General features: G+C 42.2%; 1 protein-coding gene and 1 pseudogene across 1 annotated transcript in view; one reads left to right on the forward strand and one right to left on the reverse strand.

Annotated features, from left to right (window-relative positions):
- Positions 1 to 6962, reverse strand: part of LOC135560095 (cytohesin-4-like) — a 16923-nt pseudogene extending 9961 nt beyond the window's left edge.
- Positions 6963 to 8295: 1333 nt separating this feature from the next.
- LOC135560094 (ras-related C3 botulinum toxin substrate 2-like) overlaps positions 8296 to 20000 on the forward strand; it is an 18412-nt gene continuing 6707 nt past the window's right edge. Inside the window, exons 1-4 of the mRNA XM_065001186.1 lie at positions 8296 to 8416; positions 12954 to 13025; positions 13171 to 13288; positions 14472 to 14534. Of these exons, the coding sequence (XP_064857258.1) occupies positions 8382 to 8416; positions 12954 to 13025; positions 13171 to 13288; positions 14472 to 14534 (288 nt within the window). The 5' untranslated portion in view covers positions 8296 to 8381. The remainder of the gene's footprint in view (positions 8417 to 12953; positions 13026 to 13170; positions 13289 to 14471; positions 14535 to 20000) is intronic.

Raw genomic sequence — 20000 nt, forward strand, 5'->3', positions numbered from 1 at the left:
GCCACTAGAGCAGTGGTCACCAACCCTAGTCTTGGAGAGCTACTGGATGTAAATAGCTTTAGACACTAGAGCAGTGGTCACCAACCCTAGTCTTGGAGAGCTACTGGATGTAAATAGCTTTAGACACTAGAGCAGTGGTCACCAACCCTAGTCTTGGAGAGCTACTGGATGTAAATAGCATTAGCCACTAGAGCAGTGGTCACCAACCCTAGTCTTGGTGATCTACTGGATGTGAATAGCATTAGCCACTAGAGCAGTGGTCACCAACCCTAGTCCTGGTGATCTACTGGATGTAAATAGCTTTAGCCACTAGAGCAGTGGTCACCAACCCTAGTCCTGGTGATCTACTGGATGTAAATAGCTTTAGCCACTAGAGCAGTGGTCACCAACCCTAGTCTTGGAGAGCTACTGGATGTAAATAGCTTTAGACACTAGAGCAGTGGTCACCAACCCTAGTCTTGGAGAGCTACTGGATGTAAATAGCTTTAGACACTAGAGCAGTGGTCACCAACCCTAGTCTTGGAGAGCTACTGGATGTAAATAGCATTAGCCACTAGAGCAGTGGTCACCAACCCTAGTCTTGGAGAGCTACTGGATGTAAATAGCTTTAGCCACTAGAGCAGTGGTCACCAACCCTAGTCTTGGTGATCTACTGGATGTAAATAGCATTAGCCACTAGAGCAGTGGTCACCAACCCTAGTCTTGGTGATCTACTGGATGTAAATAGCTTTAGCCACTAGAGCAGTGGTCACCAACCCTAGTCTTGGAGAGCTACTGGATGTAAGTAGCTTTAGACACTAGAGCAGTGGTCACCAACCCTAGTCTTGGAGAGCTACTGGATGTAAATAGCTTTAGACACTAGAGCAGTGGTCACCAACCCTAGTCTTGGAGAGCTACTGGATGTAAATAGCTTTAGCCACTAGAGCAGTGGTCACCAACCCTAGTCTTGGAGAGCTACTGGATGTAAATAGCTTTAGCCACTAGAGCAGTGGTCACCAACCCTAGTCTTGGAGAGCTACTGGATGTAAATAGCTTTAGACACTAGAGCAGTGGTCACCAACCCTAGTCTTGGAGAGCTACTGGATGTAAATAGCTTTAGCCACTAGAGCAGTGGTCACCAACCCTAGTCCTGGTGATCTACTGGTTGTAAATAGCTTTAGCCACTAGAGCAGTGGTCACCAACCCTAGTCTTGGAGAGCTACTGGATGTAAATAGCTTTAGCCACTAGAGCAGTGGTCACCAACCCTAGTCCTGGTGATCTACTGGTTTGTAAATAGCTTTAGCCACTAGAGCAGTGGTCACCAACCCTAGTCTTGGAGAGCTACTGGATGTAAATAGCTTTAGCCACTAGAGCAGTGGTCACCAACCCTAGTCCTGGTGATCTACTGGATGTAAATAGCTTTAGCCACTAGAGCAGTGGTCACCAACCCTAGTCTTGGAGAGCTACTGGATGTAAATAGCTTTAGCCACTAGAGCAGGGGTCACCAACCTAGTCCTGGTGATCTACTGGTTGTAAATAGCTTTAGCCACTAGAGCAGTGGTCACCAACCCTAGTCTTGGAGAGCTACTGGATGTAAATAGCTTTAGCCACTATAGCAGTGGTCACCAACCCTAGTCTTGGAGAGCTACTGGATGTAAATAGCTTTAGCCACTATAGCAGTGGTCACCAACCCTAGTCTTGGAGAGCTACTGGATGTAAATAGCTTTAGCCACTAGAGCAGTGGTCACCAACCCTAGTCTTGGAGAGCTACTGGATGTAAATAGCTTTAGCCACTAGAGCAGTGGTCACCAACCCTAGTCTTGAGGGAGCTAGTGGTTTGGTACAGGGTTTGCACCAGACCAGCAGTAACACACGATTTAACTTTAGACATCACCTTACATTCCACCAATGTCTTTCCCTGACTCAGATAGCTGGTATTCTTTACCTAACTCTGTATCTAGTCCAGGAGAATAGAAGGTGACAACAGATGCATGTTGTGAGATGGTTGTCATAGCTATGAACTATGATGCTGTGGTTGAACTTTAACCACAGTGCGTTGTCTTGATGAGACACACAAGGCATTGCTGCTGTTATGACAGATGCATCTTCCAGTCAGAAAGGAAGCCCATAGTGGAGCCTCTGTTTGACCTGAGAAGGTGGCTCAGGCACAAACACACACACACACACACGCGCACGCACACACACACACACACACACACACACGCACAAACCACTTACCTGTGTCCAAACATTCAAAGGTGATATGAGTGGACTGTACCACTCTCTCAGACTAAACCTTGTAAGAATTGAGGAAAAATGTCATAATTTGTTCCAGCCACAACCTACCTATACAGAGCTGTGGTTCATAGTTCAAGTATGATGTCATCATGGCTTCATTGTGTCTGTGTAGGTGTGTACTTACTTGTAGGTGGTCTCACATGCTCCTAACCCCCCCCAACATTTCCTCCCCCCACACAGAGGGGACAGGATGACGGTTTGCTCTCGCTACTCTCCTCCCCTCTCTCTCTCACGATGACAGACCATTTGTTCACTCACCTTTTTAGGGTCCATGTTGAATTTCTTCTTCCCGCTTGAGAACTGCTTTCCTTTCTCAAGGACTTTGCTGCATAGAGAGAAAACAATAACAGAATAACTTCTTAACCAATGACCTTGTAAACAAACACGATGCAGTGAAGTAGGTCGGTGTAATTCATTGTCTGGGTTGTTAGCTACAGGACAGGAAATTATAAGACATGTTCAACTAGTGAAGAAGTGATTCATCAGCAAAGAATAATACATTCATAAAAGATGACCACATAGTTCATAAAGGACAACACATGTAAAGGATGGATAAGGAATGAACAGGGACTGATTAGGGGATGAATAGGGGGTGAATATGGAATGAACAGGGACTGATTAGGGGATGAATAGGGGGTGAATATGGAATGAACAGGGACTGATTAGGGGATGAATAGGGGGTGAATATGGAATGAACAGGGACTGATTAGGGGATGAATAGGGGTGAATATGGAATGAACAGGGACTGATTAGGGATGAATAGGGGTGAATAAGGAATGAACAGGGACTGATTAGGGGGTGAATATGGAATGAACAGGGACTGATTAGGGATGAATAGGGGGTGAATATGGAATGAACAGGGACTGATTAGGGGATGAATAGGGGGTGAATATGGAATGAACAGGGACTGATTAGGGGATGAAAAGGGGGTGAATATGGAATGAACAGGGACTGATTAGGGGATGAATAGGGGGTGAAAATGGAATGAATAGGGGGTGAGCAGGCTATGAATAGGGGGTGAATAGGGAATGAATAGGGAGTGAGCAGGCTATGAATAGGGGGTGAATAGAGGGTGAGCAGGCTATGAATAGGGGGTGAATAGGGGGTGAATAGGGAATGAATAGGGGGTGAATAGGGAATGCACAAGCCTAATGGTTAAAAAGAAGAACATTGATAATGGTTAAGGAAGGATAAAAGATTAAAGGCCACTCACTTCTCCTCTGTAGACTCAAAGTCTTGAACTTCAGCCATGACTTTGTCAATCTCCATCTTTAGCTTCTGGAAAAGGATGTTCAGACAAGGGTGATTCATAGACCATAGACCTGTGTGTGTGTGTGTGTGTGTGTGTGTGTGTGTGTGTGTGTGTGTGTGTGTGTGTGTGTGTGTGTGTGTGTGTGTGTGTGTGTGTGTGTGTGTGTGTGTGTGTGTGTGTGTGCGTGTGTGTGTGTACGTGTGTTTACCTGGATGTCCTCTAGCAGGTCTCTCTTATGCATCTTCATGCTCTCAATCTCCAACCTCTCATCTGCAGTGAAATCTGAAGACACTGTAGTGGAGACACGACAACAGGAGGGTTATTATCTGAAGACACTGTAGTGGAGACATGACAACAGGAAGGTTATTATCTGAAGACACTGTAGTGGAGACATGACAACAGGAGGGTTATTATCTGAAGACACTGTAGTGGAGACATGACAACAGGAGGGTTATTATCTGAAGACACTGTAGTGGAGACATGACAACGGGAGGGTTATTATCTGAAGACACTGTAGTGGAGACACGACAACAGGAGGGTTATTATCTGAAGACACTGTAGTGGAGACATGACAACAGGAGGGTTATTATCTGAAGACGGGAGAAGAGAAGGAGATGGTAAAGAGGAGAGAGGAGAAGAGAAGGAGATCGAGGAAGAGGAGAGAAGGAGATGAGTAAAAGAAGAGAGAGGAGAAGAGAAGGAGATGGAAGGAGAGAAGAGATGGAGGAAGAGAAGTAGAGAAGAGATGGAGGAAGAGAAGGAGAGAAGAGATGGAGGAAGAGAAGGAGAGAAGAGATGGAAGAAGAGAAGGAGAGAAGAGATGGAGGAAGAGAAGTAGAGAAGAGATGGAGGAAGAGAAGTAGAGAAGAAATGGAGGAAGAGAAGTAGAGAAGAGATGGAGGAAGAGAAGTAGAGAAGAAATGGAGGAAGAGAAGGAGAGAAGAGATGGAGGAAGAGATGGAGGAAGAGATGGAGGAAGAGAAGGAGAGAAGAGATGGAGGAAGAGAAGGAGAGAAGAGATGGAGGAAGAGAAGGAGAGAAGAGATGGAGGAAGAGAAGTATAGAAGAGATGGAGGAAGAGAAGGAGAGAAGAGATGGAGGAAGAGAAGGAGAGAAGAGATGGAGGAAGAGAAGTAGAGAAGAGATGGAGGAAGAGAAGGAGAGAAGAGATGGAGGAAGAGAAGGAGAGAAGAGATGGAGGAAGAGAAGGAGAGAAGAGATGGAGGAAGAGAAGGAGAGAAGAGATGGAGGAAGAGAAGTAGAGAAGAGATGGAGGAAGAGAAGGAGAGAAGAGATGGAGGAAGAGAAGTAGAGAAGAGATGGAGGAAGAGAAGTAGAGAAGAGATGGAGGAAGAGAAGGAGAGAAGAGATGGAGGAAGAGAAGTAGAGAAGAGATGGAGGAAGAGAAGTAGAGAAGAGATGGAGGAAGAGAAGGAGAGAAGAGATGGAGGAAGAGAAGTAGAGAAGAGATGGAGGAAGAGGGAGGAGAGTGGATTGAAAAGGAAGAGGAGAAAGAGGAGAAGAAGAAGAACATGAGGAGGATGATGATGACAAAGAAGAGGAGGACAATGGAGGAGGAAGAGGAAGAAGCGTCCGTTCAGAAGCACCAGAAGTCCACAACATCTCATCAGACGGCCGACAGTAAAAAACAAACCCCTGTTCCGTACATCTGCAAGATGATCTTAACCAAATGAAAAGCACGTTACAGGCAAACCACTGAACCGACCACAGGAGAGATTTAGCATCAAATGAACAGGAACAAGGCCAGAAATAGCCCGTTCATAGGAACGATACCAGTCATCACCACAAGCCATTCAGATACAGCACACAGGTATCCCATCACATTGTGTTTCCACTCTCTCTTTCACAACCCTTCATCCCACAACTGTCTGTCTATACTCCCACCTGATGAGCTCTCGGCTCCTAACTTTGTGTGTGGTATGCAAATGCATGAGCTACTGTGTTAATGCAATAGTGAATGTGATATTACCCAGTTCAGTTATAGCAGGCTAGATATCCAGACACACCATGTTGGGGTGTTTTCTATGTGATGGTGAAGCTGTGAAAAGTAATGCATTAGGAGGAATATAAAAGAACTGCAAAGAGCTTCTAACCAAACTCACGTTGTTTATCTTCATCCAAGCATGGCAACCATGAGCCATGGTTGGGGGGGGGGGGGGGGTGTGTGTGTGTGTGTGTGTGTGTGTGTGTGCGTGCGTGTGCGTGTGTGTGTGTGTGTGTAGTTATGCATCCATGCGAACCAGAGGAGGGTGTTGGCTCTAACTTAAGAGGTTAAAGAAAAATATCAACAAGCAGCAGTTTTGGTTCGTTAGTGTTAGATATGGGCTATTATACTGCTGTTAAACAGCAAACCACTAGTTCTCTGTTCTACAGCCTTCATACAGCCTGTAATATGACCCGAAACTCACACACTGACATGACCAAAATACTATTTAGCTTCAAAATAATATGTGTAACTCCATGAAATTAAGTTTTGGGATGACATATTTATGTAATAATTTACAATGCATTTTAACAAGAAATGCAATTTAGCTACATAATAACCTTTTTTTGTATCGCAAGGAAAAGTAGTTTGGAGATGCTATATTTGTTTAACACATAATAAAACAAGCCAGGTCCCAGACATGTCTGTGCTGTTGTCAACTCATGGCTATAGCATGGCAATGAGTGACAAGGACTTGGTATGATACCACAAACAGACTGTCACTCGGGCTACAATAAGTCCTCCATCCTTTTAGGTGTCATGACAACTGAGCATGAAGTAGTCGTTCATTCATCAAGGTGTTACCATTCCCCTTTCTGTCATGATCATTCTTCAGAGTGTTTCGAAACAGGAGGGATGTCAGTGGAAAGGAAGGAAAGGACATAGTTCCTCTTGCAAGACCATGAAAACGTATATTAATTTGTAGAAAATCTGTTACAATGATGTTAAAAACAGGTAGGGTAATTCAAGATAATAATGCCTACCACTATGATTCCTTTGGTAGCAACGCTTCCATTCACAGGTGAGAATAACATTTTAGACCCTGAATTGAAATGCAATAACAAATTAAAAAAGTGAACTTACCCATTTGGCAATCGGTCATTGGCACACAGGAGAAACGGTCAAACTCGGTAGCCTACGGACCCTATAACCTACAGGTATTTAAACATGACAAAGTAACAAACCGGTGTCATCCATGCAAACTCCACAGCTCAATAATGTAAAGTGACAGTCAAGATGATCTTGTTGCAACACACCCTCTCTCTCCGGTCACATTATAGGCTCGAGGCTACTTGTGAAAATCAACGTCGTCAGAACAGAAGTTGCTACATCCGCAATGATGTAGCAACTGCCTTAATGTAGATTTATGTTACAGTTTACAGTAAAGTGTTTACTTGAAAACGAAACAAATGTTATAATCAAAATGACGAGTAGGCTATTGTATTTTGTGTAATGTATAAATAGACTTTCACGAAGTAGTTATTGACACGTTGAACAGAATTAACCAAAAACAGACTGAGGGAAAGAAAACGGTTCCTCCTTGATAAATTGCACCAAAACGCCCTCTAGTGTTTTTAAATTACCATTACAGTTCAGTCAACAAGGCCCAAAAGTTATTTATAGATGAGCAACTTATTTTCATTGAAAGAGTCAGTGACGATGAAGATGATGATGATTATAATGTATTTGTATATAAATGTATGATGTATATTTCAAACATATCTTGCATTTCAATGTGTGAGGCAGGCTATCTTTGCTGTGTGTGTGTGTGGGGGGGGTTCTGTGTATGTGTGTTTGTGCATTCTACAACAGTGAAAGAGAGAGAGAAAGAGAGACAGAGAGAGACAGAGATAGGGAGAGGAAGAGAAAGCGAGAGATCACTCAGTGATCGATAGAGGGACATCACTCAGTAATCGAGAGAGAGAGAGAGAGAGAGGGGGAGAAGGGAGAGAGAGGAAGAGAGAGAGACCAAGCCCTGCAATGCCGAGAGCTGAGAAAAGAAAGAAAAGAGTTCCCTCATCCAGCTGGTCCTGAGTTCACAAACCTGTTCTACTAACACACTGAAGCCTCAGGACCAGAACATCTAATCAATCAGGATAAACCAAATTACAACACAATCAAAACAAAACTATATTGCTTATTGGGAAACACAAAGCAAAATACAGTGCTATCTGGCCCTAAATCCACAGTACACCGTAGCTAAATATTTGACCATGGTTACTGATCAAAACCTTAGAAAAACGCAGAGAGCTGTGGGTTGGCAGCGCACTACATTGCTACCTGCCATAAGATGAGGGACAGTGTCTGACAGACCAATCAACCTGCACATGTCCTCTACTGTATGCTTATTGTTATTGTTTAATATATGGTTATTTTGACCCTTGGTTATTGTTGTTACTGTTGTCCCGTTGACACTTTTGATTCTCACTTTTATTTATTTTTAAATTGTAAATATCCAAAAGAAGCTTCTGCAATATGTACATTGTTACTTCATGCCAATAAAGCTAATTTAATATAATTGAGAGATTACTCAGTAATTGAGAGGGAGAGAGAGAGGAAGAGAGAGAGAGATTACTCAAGTAATATAGAGAGAAAAAGAGAGAGATAGAGGGGGAAGAGAGAGAGAGAGATCACTCAGTAATCAAGAGAGAGAGAGATTACTCAGTAATTGAGAGGGAGAGAGAGAGAGAGAGAGAGAGAGAGAGAGAGAGAGAGAGAGAGAGGTGAGTGCTGTAGCAACTTCCTGCTGTTGCATGAGGCATTGAGTTGCAGTTATTTTCTCTCTGTCTGAAACTCTGACAGACTGTTGCACAGAGAGAAGCGGGAGCTGACTGAAGCTAAGCAGGATGCAGGCTATCAAATGTGTTGTTGTGGGAGATGGGTAAGTGTTTTTCATTTTGTTTTATCACATGATATCTTAGTGCTGTGATTTAGTCGTTGGTTCAATGAGCGATCGAACCCTATAGGAGTTGTATTGGCCTCTCAGTATGTGAAGCCAAGAGTGGATGCTTGTTGATGTCTTCACTTTCTCTGTCCTGGGTGACTTCAAGTGCTTCGCTTTCTGTTCTCTTTTTACATCTACAGAAATACGTGTACAGATATTTCCATTCACAAATCATGTAACAGATTATGAGCATGAGTCTGTTGAGAGACCCAGAGGTTTGTTGATACCACTAATCAGGTGTGTCCAAAGATATAGAGTTAAAATAGCTTCCACAGTTAGTGCAGTTCCCTACGACTCATTACCTAGTTCATCATTAGTTGACTAACAGACAACTACTATCTTTCATCCAGCTCTATTGAATCTGAACCCCAAAGCCAACTTCAATGGACTCGTATGGCAGAATAGAGCATTATGTAACATGGGACAGTCGTGGTTGTGGATAGGAGAAACCAACACAGTCATAGCAGCTGTATAGTACACGCCAGGACATGCATTTAAAATGCTGCCATGTAAGAGGATCACTGGGACAGTGTCCCAAATGGCACCTAATTCCCTATGTAGTGCACTACTTTTCACCAGAGCCCCTGGGCCTTGTTCAACAGGAAGGCACTATATAAGGAATAGGATGCCATTTGGGAAGCACAACATGTGTTGTTCAGAGCAGCTGAAACAAGGTAAATACACACATCATGAAGGATTGATTTGATTGGCTCATAATAGAATAGAATAGAATAGAGTGGTTGGTAAATCTATCTCTGTTATTGATGGTCATAACACATGGACCAGTCATCCTATCTATAGTGTATACAGCTTGATTTCAGTTCACTTGTCTGACATGTTCAAGGTTGTGTTTTGCAACTCAAAGGTGTGTCATGTCACACACAGTTTGTTTGGTGGGTCAGAGACAAAAGTGGATTTTCATCTACAGTTTGTATGGAGGCCCCCATTTCTGTTCTCATTCTTGACATTGTCTGTGAATTCATGGAACTGTGAGGTATGTTAAAACACTGGACCCCAAGATGTCCTATCAGACCTGGTTTACTAGGACACTGAAAGATGATGAGGTAGAGGTCATATTGTTAGGAGAGGACTGTGTCCTATCAGACCTGGTTTACTAGGACACTGAGAGATGATGAGGTAGAGGTCATATTGTTAGGAGAGGGGTGTGTCCTATCAGACCTGGTTTACTAGGACACTGAGAGATGATGAGGTAGAGGTCATATTGTTAGGAGAGGGGTGTGTCCTATCAGACCTGGTTTACTAGGACACTGAGAGATGATGAGGTAGAGGTCATATTGTTAGGAGAGGGGTGTGTCCTATCAGACCTGGTTTACTAGGACACTGAGAGATGATGAGGTAGAGGTCATATTGTTAGGAGAGGACTGTGTCCTATCAGACCTGGTTTACTAGGACAATGAGAGATGATGAGGTAGAGGTCATATTGTTAGGAGAGGGGTATGTCCTATCAGACCTGGTTTACTAGGACACTGAGAGATGATGAGGTAGAGGTCATATTGTTAGGAGAGGACTGTGTCCTATCAGACCTGGTTTACTAGGACACTGAGAGATGATGAGGTAGAGGTCATATTGTTAGGAGAGGGGTGTGTCCTATCAGACCTGGTTTACTAGGACACTGAGAGATGATGAGGTAGAGGTCATATTGTTAGGAGAGGACTGTGTCCTATCAGACCTGGTTTACTAGGACACTGAGAGATGATGAGGTAGAGGTCATATTGTTAGTAGAGGGGTGTGTCCTATCAGACCTGGTTTACTAGGACACTGAGAGATGATGAGGTATAGGTCATATTGTTAGGAGAGGGGTGTGTCCTATCAGACCTGGTTTACTAGGACACTGAGAGATGATGAGGTAGAGGTCATATTGTTAGGAGAGGGGTGTGTCCTATCAGACCTGGTTTACTAGGACAATGAGAGATGATGAGGTAGAGGTCATATTGTTAGGAGAGGACTGTGTCCTATCAGACCTGGTTTACTAGGACACTGAGAGATGATGAGGTAGAGGTCATATTGTTAGGAGAGGGGTGTGTCCTATCAGACCTGGTTTACTAGGACAATGAGAGATGATGAGGTAGAGGTCATATTGTTAGGAGAGGGGTGTGTCCTATCAGACCTGGTTTACTAGGACAATGAGAGATGATGAGGTAGAGGTCATATTGTTAGGAGAGGACTGTGTCCTATCAGACCTGGTTTACTAGGACACTGAGAGATGATGAGGTAGAGGTCATATTGTTAGGAGAGGGGTGTGTCCTATCAGACCTGGTTTACTAGGACAATGAGAGATGATGAGGTAGAGGTCATATTGTTAGGAGAGGACTGTGTCCTATCAGACCTGGTTTACTAGGACACTGAGAGATGATGAGGTAGAGGTCATATTGTTAGGAGAGGGGTGTGTCCTATCAGACCTGGTTTACTAGGACAATGAGAGATGATGAGGTAGAGGTCATATTGTTAGGAGAGGGGTGTGTCCTATCAGACCTGGTTTACTAGGACAATGAGAGATGATGAGGTAGAGGTCATATTGTTAGGAGAGGGGAACATGGCCTTACAGAGAGGGGAGTGTTGTTGTTGTCATATTCATTGTGTCATGAAGTCCATCAGCTATACAAAGATGAGGGGACATCAGTGTCCAAACAGATATTGTCTGTGTACCAAATTACACCCTATTCCCAATGGGGTGCTGGTCAAAAGTAGTGCACTAAGTAGGGAATAGGGTGCCATTTGGGACATGGAGAGTGTAAACAACCTGTTTTCAGTGTACACTAATCGGTGAGTTCACTTCACAGGTTATTATTCAATAGATGATATACCTAAACAGGTGATTGTAAAGGGATGGGTGGTAAGAGAGAAGGAGGGGAGGGAGATCATGGGTTCCATATAGAACACTCTGTGGAAAGGGTTCTACATGGAACCTGGGGAATGTGAGATAAATACCAAAAAGGATCTATTTCCTGTTTTTCAGTGCTGACAGTTTTAATCAGGGCTCGTATTCACAAAGTGTCTCAGAGTAGGAGTGCTGATCTAGAATCAGTTTAGGCTTTGAGATCACAAAGAACGAGACATGGGGGACCTGATCCTAGATCAGCATGCCTTGTCTGAGATGCTTTGTGAATACAGGCCCGGGTTCCCATTGGCACATTTTGTCAGCATCATTTACACAAGCCCCCTGCTTGTAACATTAGCTCATATATTACAGTGTTGTATGTTTATCACGATTAGCTGTTTTGTAATATGCCAAATAATATGCAGACATTGTCTCCAGCCTCTGTCTCTTAAACAAGTGTTTTTGGTGAAGGAGGAAGGAGGTTATGGTAAAAACCCAGACAGACTCATCACTCTCTAAAACACAAGCTGGCTTCCTGTAAACCATGTGACCTACTCTGGTTGCCGTGGTTATGAGCCCTTGTCAACCTCTGTGACCTCTGTGACCTCTGTGAGTAGCACGCTGGATATGAGTGTTTGTAAAAATGACACAAATGGAAATATTGAGTACAAAACAAACTGAAAAATGAGTATTTGTGTTTGTTTATTTTCTCATATCTAATGTGATGAAGATGCAGGTTGTTTCCAATGAGGAAGAAGATAGACTGAGAGATAGAGACCTGTAGTCATCATACTAGAAGGCCATGCTACGTCCTCTTCAACAACGGTTCAGTGGAAAAACAAGATGTCTGCCGAGGAGGAAGAAGATAGACTGAGAGATAGAGACCTGTAGTCATCATACTAGAAGGCCATGCTACGTCCTCTTCAACAACGGTTCAGTGGAAAAACAAGATGTCTGCCGAGGAGGAAGAAGATAGACTGAGAGATAGAGACCTGTAGTCATAATCCTAGAAGGCCAAGCAGGAAGATGATAGTTCACGTATTACTCAACACCCTGATGTTGTTCTAACCCAAGTCATGATGTTGAGGAAGTTGAGACATGACAGGACACGTTGGGGTAGTGGAATGTGATTGGTTGATTCACCTTGAACTATGCTTACTTGTTGTTTATGGCCAAACCCAGCTTCCTTTGTTCAGACTGGAGTTCTTTGATTGAGCTGATGGATATGGAACAGAGCCTTGAAAATGCTTCAATGTTTTCATTGTCTATTTCATGTGTTGAAACGGTGTAGGGAACCCACTGGGCACAGACGTCATTTCAACGTCTAGTTTGGATTTACATTTGGTTGAGTTATCAACTAACGTGAACTCAACATGAAATCAACAAAAATGTCATCCTGTCATTGGATTTAGGTTAAAAGTTGACGACTTTTTGCAAATTCAATCAGTTTTGTACGTTGATTCAATGTCATCTTTTTTTTCCTGAAATGACTTGGAAACAACGTTGATTCAACTAGTGAGACAAAGTGGGATGTTGCTTTGACCAGTGGGATGTTGCATTTCCCCACTAATGGTTAAGGTTATAGCTGTTTAAATGACCATTGGGTCCTATTGAAAACGTTGATGTGTGTTTCAGAGCTGTGGGGAAAACATGTCTTCTCATCAGCTACACAACCAACGCTTTCCCTGGAGAATATATCCCTACTGTGTGAGTGAGTACACACACACACACACACACACACACACACACACACACACACACACACACACACACACACACACACACACACACACACACACACACACTTGATATGTACAGTACACTAGAAAAGTGTGTGTGTTCTCTCCCTCAGCTTTGATAACTACTCAGCCAATGTGATGGTGGACAGTAAGCCAGTCAACCTGGGTCTCTGGGATACAGCAGGACAGGAGGACTATGACAGACTGAGACCACTGTCCTACCCACAGACGGTAGACACAAGCACACACACACACACATTTATTTATATATAATATACACACACACACATTTATTTATATATAATATACACACACATTTATTTATATATAATATACACACACATTTATTTATATATAATATACACACACACACACATTTATTTATATATAATATACACACGCACACACACATTCATTTATTTATATATAATATACACACACATTTATTTATATATAATATACACACGCACACACACATTCATTTATTTATATATAATATACACACGCACACACACATTTATTTATATATAATACACACACACACACACACACACACATTTATTTATATATAATACACACACACACACACACACACACACACACACATTTATTTATATATAATATACACACACATTTATTTATATATAATATACACACACATTTATTTATATATAATATACACACGCACACACACATTCATTTATTTATATATAATATACACACACATTTATTTATATATAATATACACACACACACACTTATTTATATATAATATACACACGCACACGCACACATTTATTTACAGTGGGGCAAAAAAGTATTTAGTCAGCCACCAATTGTGCAATTGTCATCTTTTTAAGTGGGAGAACTTGTACATTTGGTGGCTGACTAAATACTTTTTTGCCCCATTGTATATATAATATACACACGCACACATTTATTTATATATAATATACACACACACACACATTTATTTATATATAATATACACACACACACACACACATTCATTTATTTATATATAATATACACACACACACACACACATTCATTTATTTATATATAATATACACACGCACACACACATTTATTTATATATAATACACACACACACACACACACACACATTTATTTATATATAATACACACACACACACACACACACATTTATTTATATATAATACACACACACACACACACACACACATTTATTTATATATAATACACAAACACACACACACATTTATTTATATATAATATACACACACACACACACTTATTTATAGATAATATAGACACACACACACAGACACATTTATATATCATTTACACACACACATACACACGCACACACACAAACCTAATTGAGTCTAATACATAGAGCTTGATCTCTCTCTCTCTCTCTCTCTCTCAGGACGTGTTCCTCATCTGTTTCTCTCTGGTGAGCCCAGCCTCCTACGAGAACGTCAGAGCCAAGGTGATCCTCTCTAGATTCTACCTGTATAAATCACATTCAGGGTTGGCGGTGTAAAATTCAATCATTCATTCATTGAAATTTCCCAATTATTTTCCATAATGTCTTTTCAACATGTTAATTGGTAATTGAATATTCAGCCTGCAGAATTGACTGAACCGAAGTTGAATTAAGTTCCATAATACATAAAGCTGTATGGAGGTGAATTGAATTGAGCCCTAACGGAAATGTCAGTGAGGATTCAAAGTGCATGTCCTAGTATTGACCACTAGATGGCGGTGTGTCCCCACACTGTCAGAGGGACTGTTTGCTCCTACTGTGTCGAGCCTACTCTCTCCTCCATCACACACCTCTAGTCCAGTGAAAGCACTTTGGATATATTTAAACATATTTTCATTATTATTTTCAAGATCTTTTCATTATGTCTACAAAGTCTATTCAGTGTTGCGACAGAACAGTGTGGGTGTGAAATGCGACACACACAAAACAGCCGTCATCACTTGGGAACAAGGACCTTGACATTTTTATTTGAGATATTAATTCTTCTTTTATTAGTTTTCACATATTAAAGCTAGAATCCTTAGTTACTACATCCATTTTTGGACTTATAAATGACTAATATGTAGCTATTGATTCTTGGAGAATATACCTCATAAATGCCTCATAAGCTTTAAATCAAATCAAAATCAAATCAAATTTATTTATATAGCCCTTCGTACATCAGCTAATATCTCAAAGTGCTGTACAGAAACCCAGCCTAAAACCCCAAACAGCAAGCAATGCAGGTGTAGAAGCACGGTGGCTCAGGAAAAACTCCCTAGAAAGGCCAAAACCTAGGAAAAAACCTAGAGAGGAACCAGGCTATGAGGGGTGGCCAGTCCTCTTCTGGCTGTGCCGGGTGGAGATTATAACAGAACATGGCCAAGATGTTCAAATGTTCATAAATGACCAGCATGGTCAAATAATAATAATCACAGGCAGAACAGTTGAAACTGGAGCAGCAGCACGGCCAGGTGGACTGGGGACAGCAAGGAGTCATCATGTGAGGCATGGTCCTAGGGCTCAGGTCCTCAGAGAGAGAAAAAGAAAGAGAGAAAGAGAGAATTAGAGAGCGCATACTTAAATTCACACAGGACACCGGATAAGACAGGAGAAGTACTCCAGATATAACAAACTGACCCTAGCCCCCCGACACATAAACTACTGCAGCATAAATACTGGAGGCTGAGACAGGAGGGGTCAGGAGATACTGTGGCCCCATCCGATGACACCCCCGGACAGGGCCAAACAGGAAGGATATAACCCCACCCACTTTGCCAAAGCACAGCCCCCACACCACTAGAGGGATATCTTCAACCACCAACTTACCATCCTGAGACAAGGCCGACAAAGATCTCCGCCACGGCACAACCCAAGGGGGGGGGCCGACAACAAGGGCAACAAAAGAGACAACAAGGGCGGTTCGTTGCTCCAGAGCCTTTCCGTTTACCTTCACACTCCTGGGACAGACTACACTCAATCATATGACCCACTGAAGAGATGAGTCTTCTGTAAAGACTTAAAGGTTGAGACCGAGTTTGCGTCTCTCACATGGGTAGGCAGACCATTCCATAAAAATGGAGCTCTATAGGAGAAAGCCCTGCCTCCAGCTGTTTGCTTAGAAATTCTAGGGACAGTTAGGAGGCCTGCGTCTTGTGACCGTAGCGTACGTGTAGGTATGTACGGCAGGACCAAATCAGAGAGATAGGTAGGAGCAAGCCCATGTAATGCTTTGTAGGTTAGCAGTAAAACCATGAAATCAGCCTTGCCTTGACAGGAAGCCAGTGTAGGGAGGCTAGCACTGGAGTAATATGATCAAATTGTTTGGTTCTAGTCAGGATTCTAGCAGCTGTATTTCAGCACTAACTGAAGTTTATTTAGTGCTTTATCCTGGGAGCCGGAAAGTAAAGCATTGCAGTAGTCTAACCTAGAAGTGACAAAAGCATGGATACATTTTTCTGCATCATTTTTGGGCAGAAAGTTTCTGATTTTTGCAATGTTACGTAGATGGAAAAAAGCTGTCCTTGAAACAGTCTTGATATGTTCATCAAAAGAGAGATCAGGGTCCAGAGTAACGCCGAGGTCCTTCACAGTTTTATTTGAGACGACTGTACAACCATTAAGATTAATTGTCAGATTCAACAGAAGATCTCTTTGTGTCCGTGTAGACCAATTTGGGTTTCCAATCTCTCCAAAATAATGTGGTGATCGATGGTAGCAGCACTAAGGTCTAGGAGCACGAGGACAGATGCAGAGCCTCGGTCTGATGCCATTAAAAGGTAATTTACCAGCTTCACAAGTGCAGTCTCAGTGCTATGATGGGGTCTAAAACCAGACTGAAGCATTTCGTATACATTGTTTGTCTTCAGGAAGGCAGTGAGTTGCTGCGCAACAGCCTTTTCTAAAATTTTTGAGAGGAATGGAAGATTCGATATAGGCCGATAGTTTTTTATATTTTCTGGGTCAAGGTTTGGCTTTTTCAAGAAAGGCTTTATTACTGCCACTTTTAGTGAGTTTGGTACACATCCGGTGGATAAAGAGCCGTAGGAGGGCCAAGCACAGGAAGCAGCTCTTTCAGTAGTTTAGTTGGAATAGGGTCCAGTATGCAGCTTGAAGGTTTAGAGGCCATGATTATTTTCATCATTGTGTCAAGAGATATACTACTAAAACACTTGAGTGTCTCTGTTGATCCTAGGTCCTGGCAGAGTTGTGCAGACTCAGGACAACTGAGCTTTGGAGGAATACGCAGATTTAAAGAGGAATCCGTAATTTGCTTTCTGATAATCATAATCTTTGCCTCAAAGAAGTTCATGAATTTATTACTGCTGAAGTAAAAGCCATCCTCCATCCTCTTTAACTGTCGTACCCCAACAGAAGCCAAAATATAAGCTTGTTTAACTCGAATGTAAACTAATACTGTATAGCCTCAAAACATGTTTAAAATGATACATTTGATATCACGGATGGCCAAAAGTTACGCTACTGATTACAGTTTTGGACAGGTAACTAGTAACTGTAATGGATTACATTTAGAAAGTAACCCACCCAACCCATGTCCTGCCCCTCAAAACTCAAAATGCCCCTCACAATGTTTGTCTGATTTAAGGAAAGTATAAATAAATCAGTGGTAATATGAGACAAAAACATCAGAACACATTTATTTCATGTAACAACGGAGGTGTAGCAATACCTGTAGCAACACCTGGGTCTATGTTACCTATCAACAATGATGTTTCCTCCCAAAGGACACACTGGTTCAGTCTAAGTATAACAGACAGGCTTCCCAAGTAGTGTAAAAGACGTCTGTTTCTTGACTGTGTCCATCTCGCTAATAATAGCCGAAATGAAAGCTAGAAAGTTAGGGAGCATCGAAAATTCCTAAACGAAGAATAGAGGACTATTTTTTCCAAATGTTTACGGTGATTAAATGTTACCGATTTTCAGCGTGGCCCTCCCTCTGGCCCTCGTGGAGGAGCGATTGAGACCCCAGGGTCAAAATGAGTTGACAGCCCTGATGTAGTGTGTGATGGAGCACTACAGTTGTTCCAGTAAGAGGAACCATCTGACCAGCACGGTAACACATGCAACAACATCACACTTTGTTGTTCATAACCTTGTCACGGCTGGAGTTAAGATGAGGAGAACCTCTAGGGGACAGAGTTCCCTAGTCATCCCCAAACATCTGACAGAGTATGGACCATATGTAACCGGTATGGTTTGACCATGGGACACGACTAGAACCTGGGCAGTAAAGTGGCTGGTCCCCCTGGCAGCGGTCACAGGTGGAGTCCATGTCAGGGTACATGTAGATAGTCTATACTTGGTCTAGTGCATATGCGTAGTTTTAATTGAATGAGACTATGTGTCGCACAGATAGAGTAGTAGTGATGTCACAATGCCACACACACATTCTATTGAGTAGAATCCACAGCCTTTTAGTCTCTTCTCATCTGAAGAGACTCTTCAGAACACTCCATTTGGATCTGGCTTTTAAGACATATCTTGTCTTGTTTGTAAGGATTTTTCCCAATAGCTAGCCCACATTACACAATCCACTCATGTTAATTCTGTTACACCTTCACTCTCTTCTCCATCCAATGCCAAAAGTATTTTTGAGTTTTCTGTTTCTCCTTGCTGTTTTACTGTTGTCGCCATGACGACCGGGTCCCTCTACCGCAAATGTTGTTCTATGCCGATACTAGATTATCATAGAGTGTTGCTATGGGTCACAACGTGATGGAATGATGCTACCCCTTTATGTTGAGTTTCTATCCGTATGCTCAAGTGTGTTTGTGTGTGTGTGTGTGTACCGACACAGTATATTTATCATAGGACACAGTGTACCCACATACAGTATATTTATCATAGGACACAGTGTACCAACATACAGTATATTTATCATAGGACACAGTGTACCCACATACAGTATATTTATCATAGGACACAGTGTACCAACATACAGTATATTTATCATAGGACACAGTGTACCCACATACAGTATATTTATCATAGGACACAGTGTACCCACATACAGTATATTTATCATAGGACACAGTGTACCAACATACAGTATATTCATCATAGGACACAGTGTACCCACATACAGTATATTCATCATAGTATAACAGGAAGAACATAGATGGTGTTCCCAATTAAGACTCAACGTCTGTGTCTTGTGATGTTTTTTGCCTCCAAATTGGCACCCTGTTCCCTATAGTGTACTACTTCTGACCAGAGCCCATAGGGCTGTACTTCTGACCAGGGTCCATAGGGCTCTACTTCTGACCAGGGCCCATAGGGATCTACTTCTGACCAGGGCCCATAGGGATCTCCTTCTGACCAGGGCCCATAGGGCTCTACTTCTGACCAGGGCCCATAGGGCTCTACTTCTGACCAGGGCCCATAGGGCTCTTCTTCTGACCAGGGCCCACCCATAGGGCTCTACTTCTGACCAGGGCCCATAGGGCTCTATATAGGGAACAATGTTCCATTTTGGACTGGGCCATTATGATAGCTGATGGATATTGCTGGTTATCTCTAGAAGAGGACATATACCTTGGTTACTCTCCGATAAACCTTTATATGGACTAATTACTTTAAAAAAAAAATCTTTCTCCGGCTCACTACTGTCTCTACACCCCATCATCCTCCCTGTCTACTATCCCTACACACCATCATCCTCTTGCCTAATGTTGATAACAAAACATTTTTATCCCCCAGCTCTCTCTCTCTCTCTCTCTCTCTCTCTCTCTCTAAGGGGTTTTATTGGCATGGGAAACATGGGTTAACATTGCCAAAGCAAGTGAGGTAGATAATATACAAAAGTGAAATAAACAATCAAAATTAACAGTAAACATTATACATACAGAAGTTTCTAAACAATACAATTACAATACAATTACAAATGTCATATTACGTATATCTACAGTG

Source organism: Oncorhynchus nerka, linkage group LG15 (genome assembly GCF_034236695.1).
Source record: "Oncorhynchus nerka isolate Pitt River linkage group LG15, Oner_Uvic_2.0, whole genome shotgun sequence".
Taxonomy (NCBI): Eukaryota; Metazoa; Chordata; class Actinopteri; order Salmoniformes; family Salmonidae; genus Oncorhynchus; species Oncorhynchus nerka.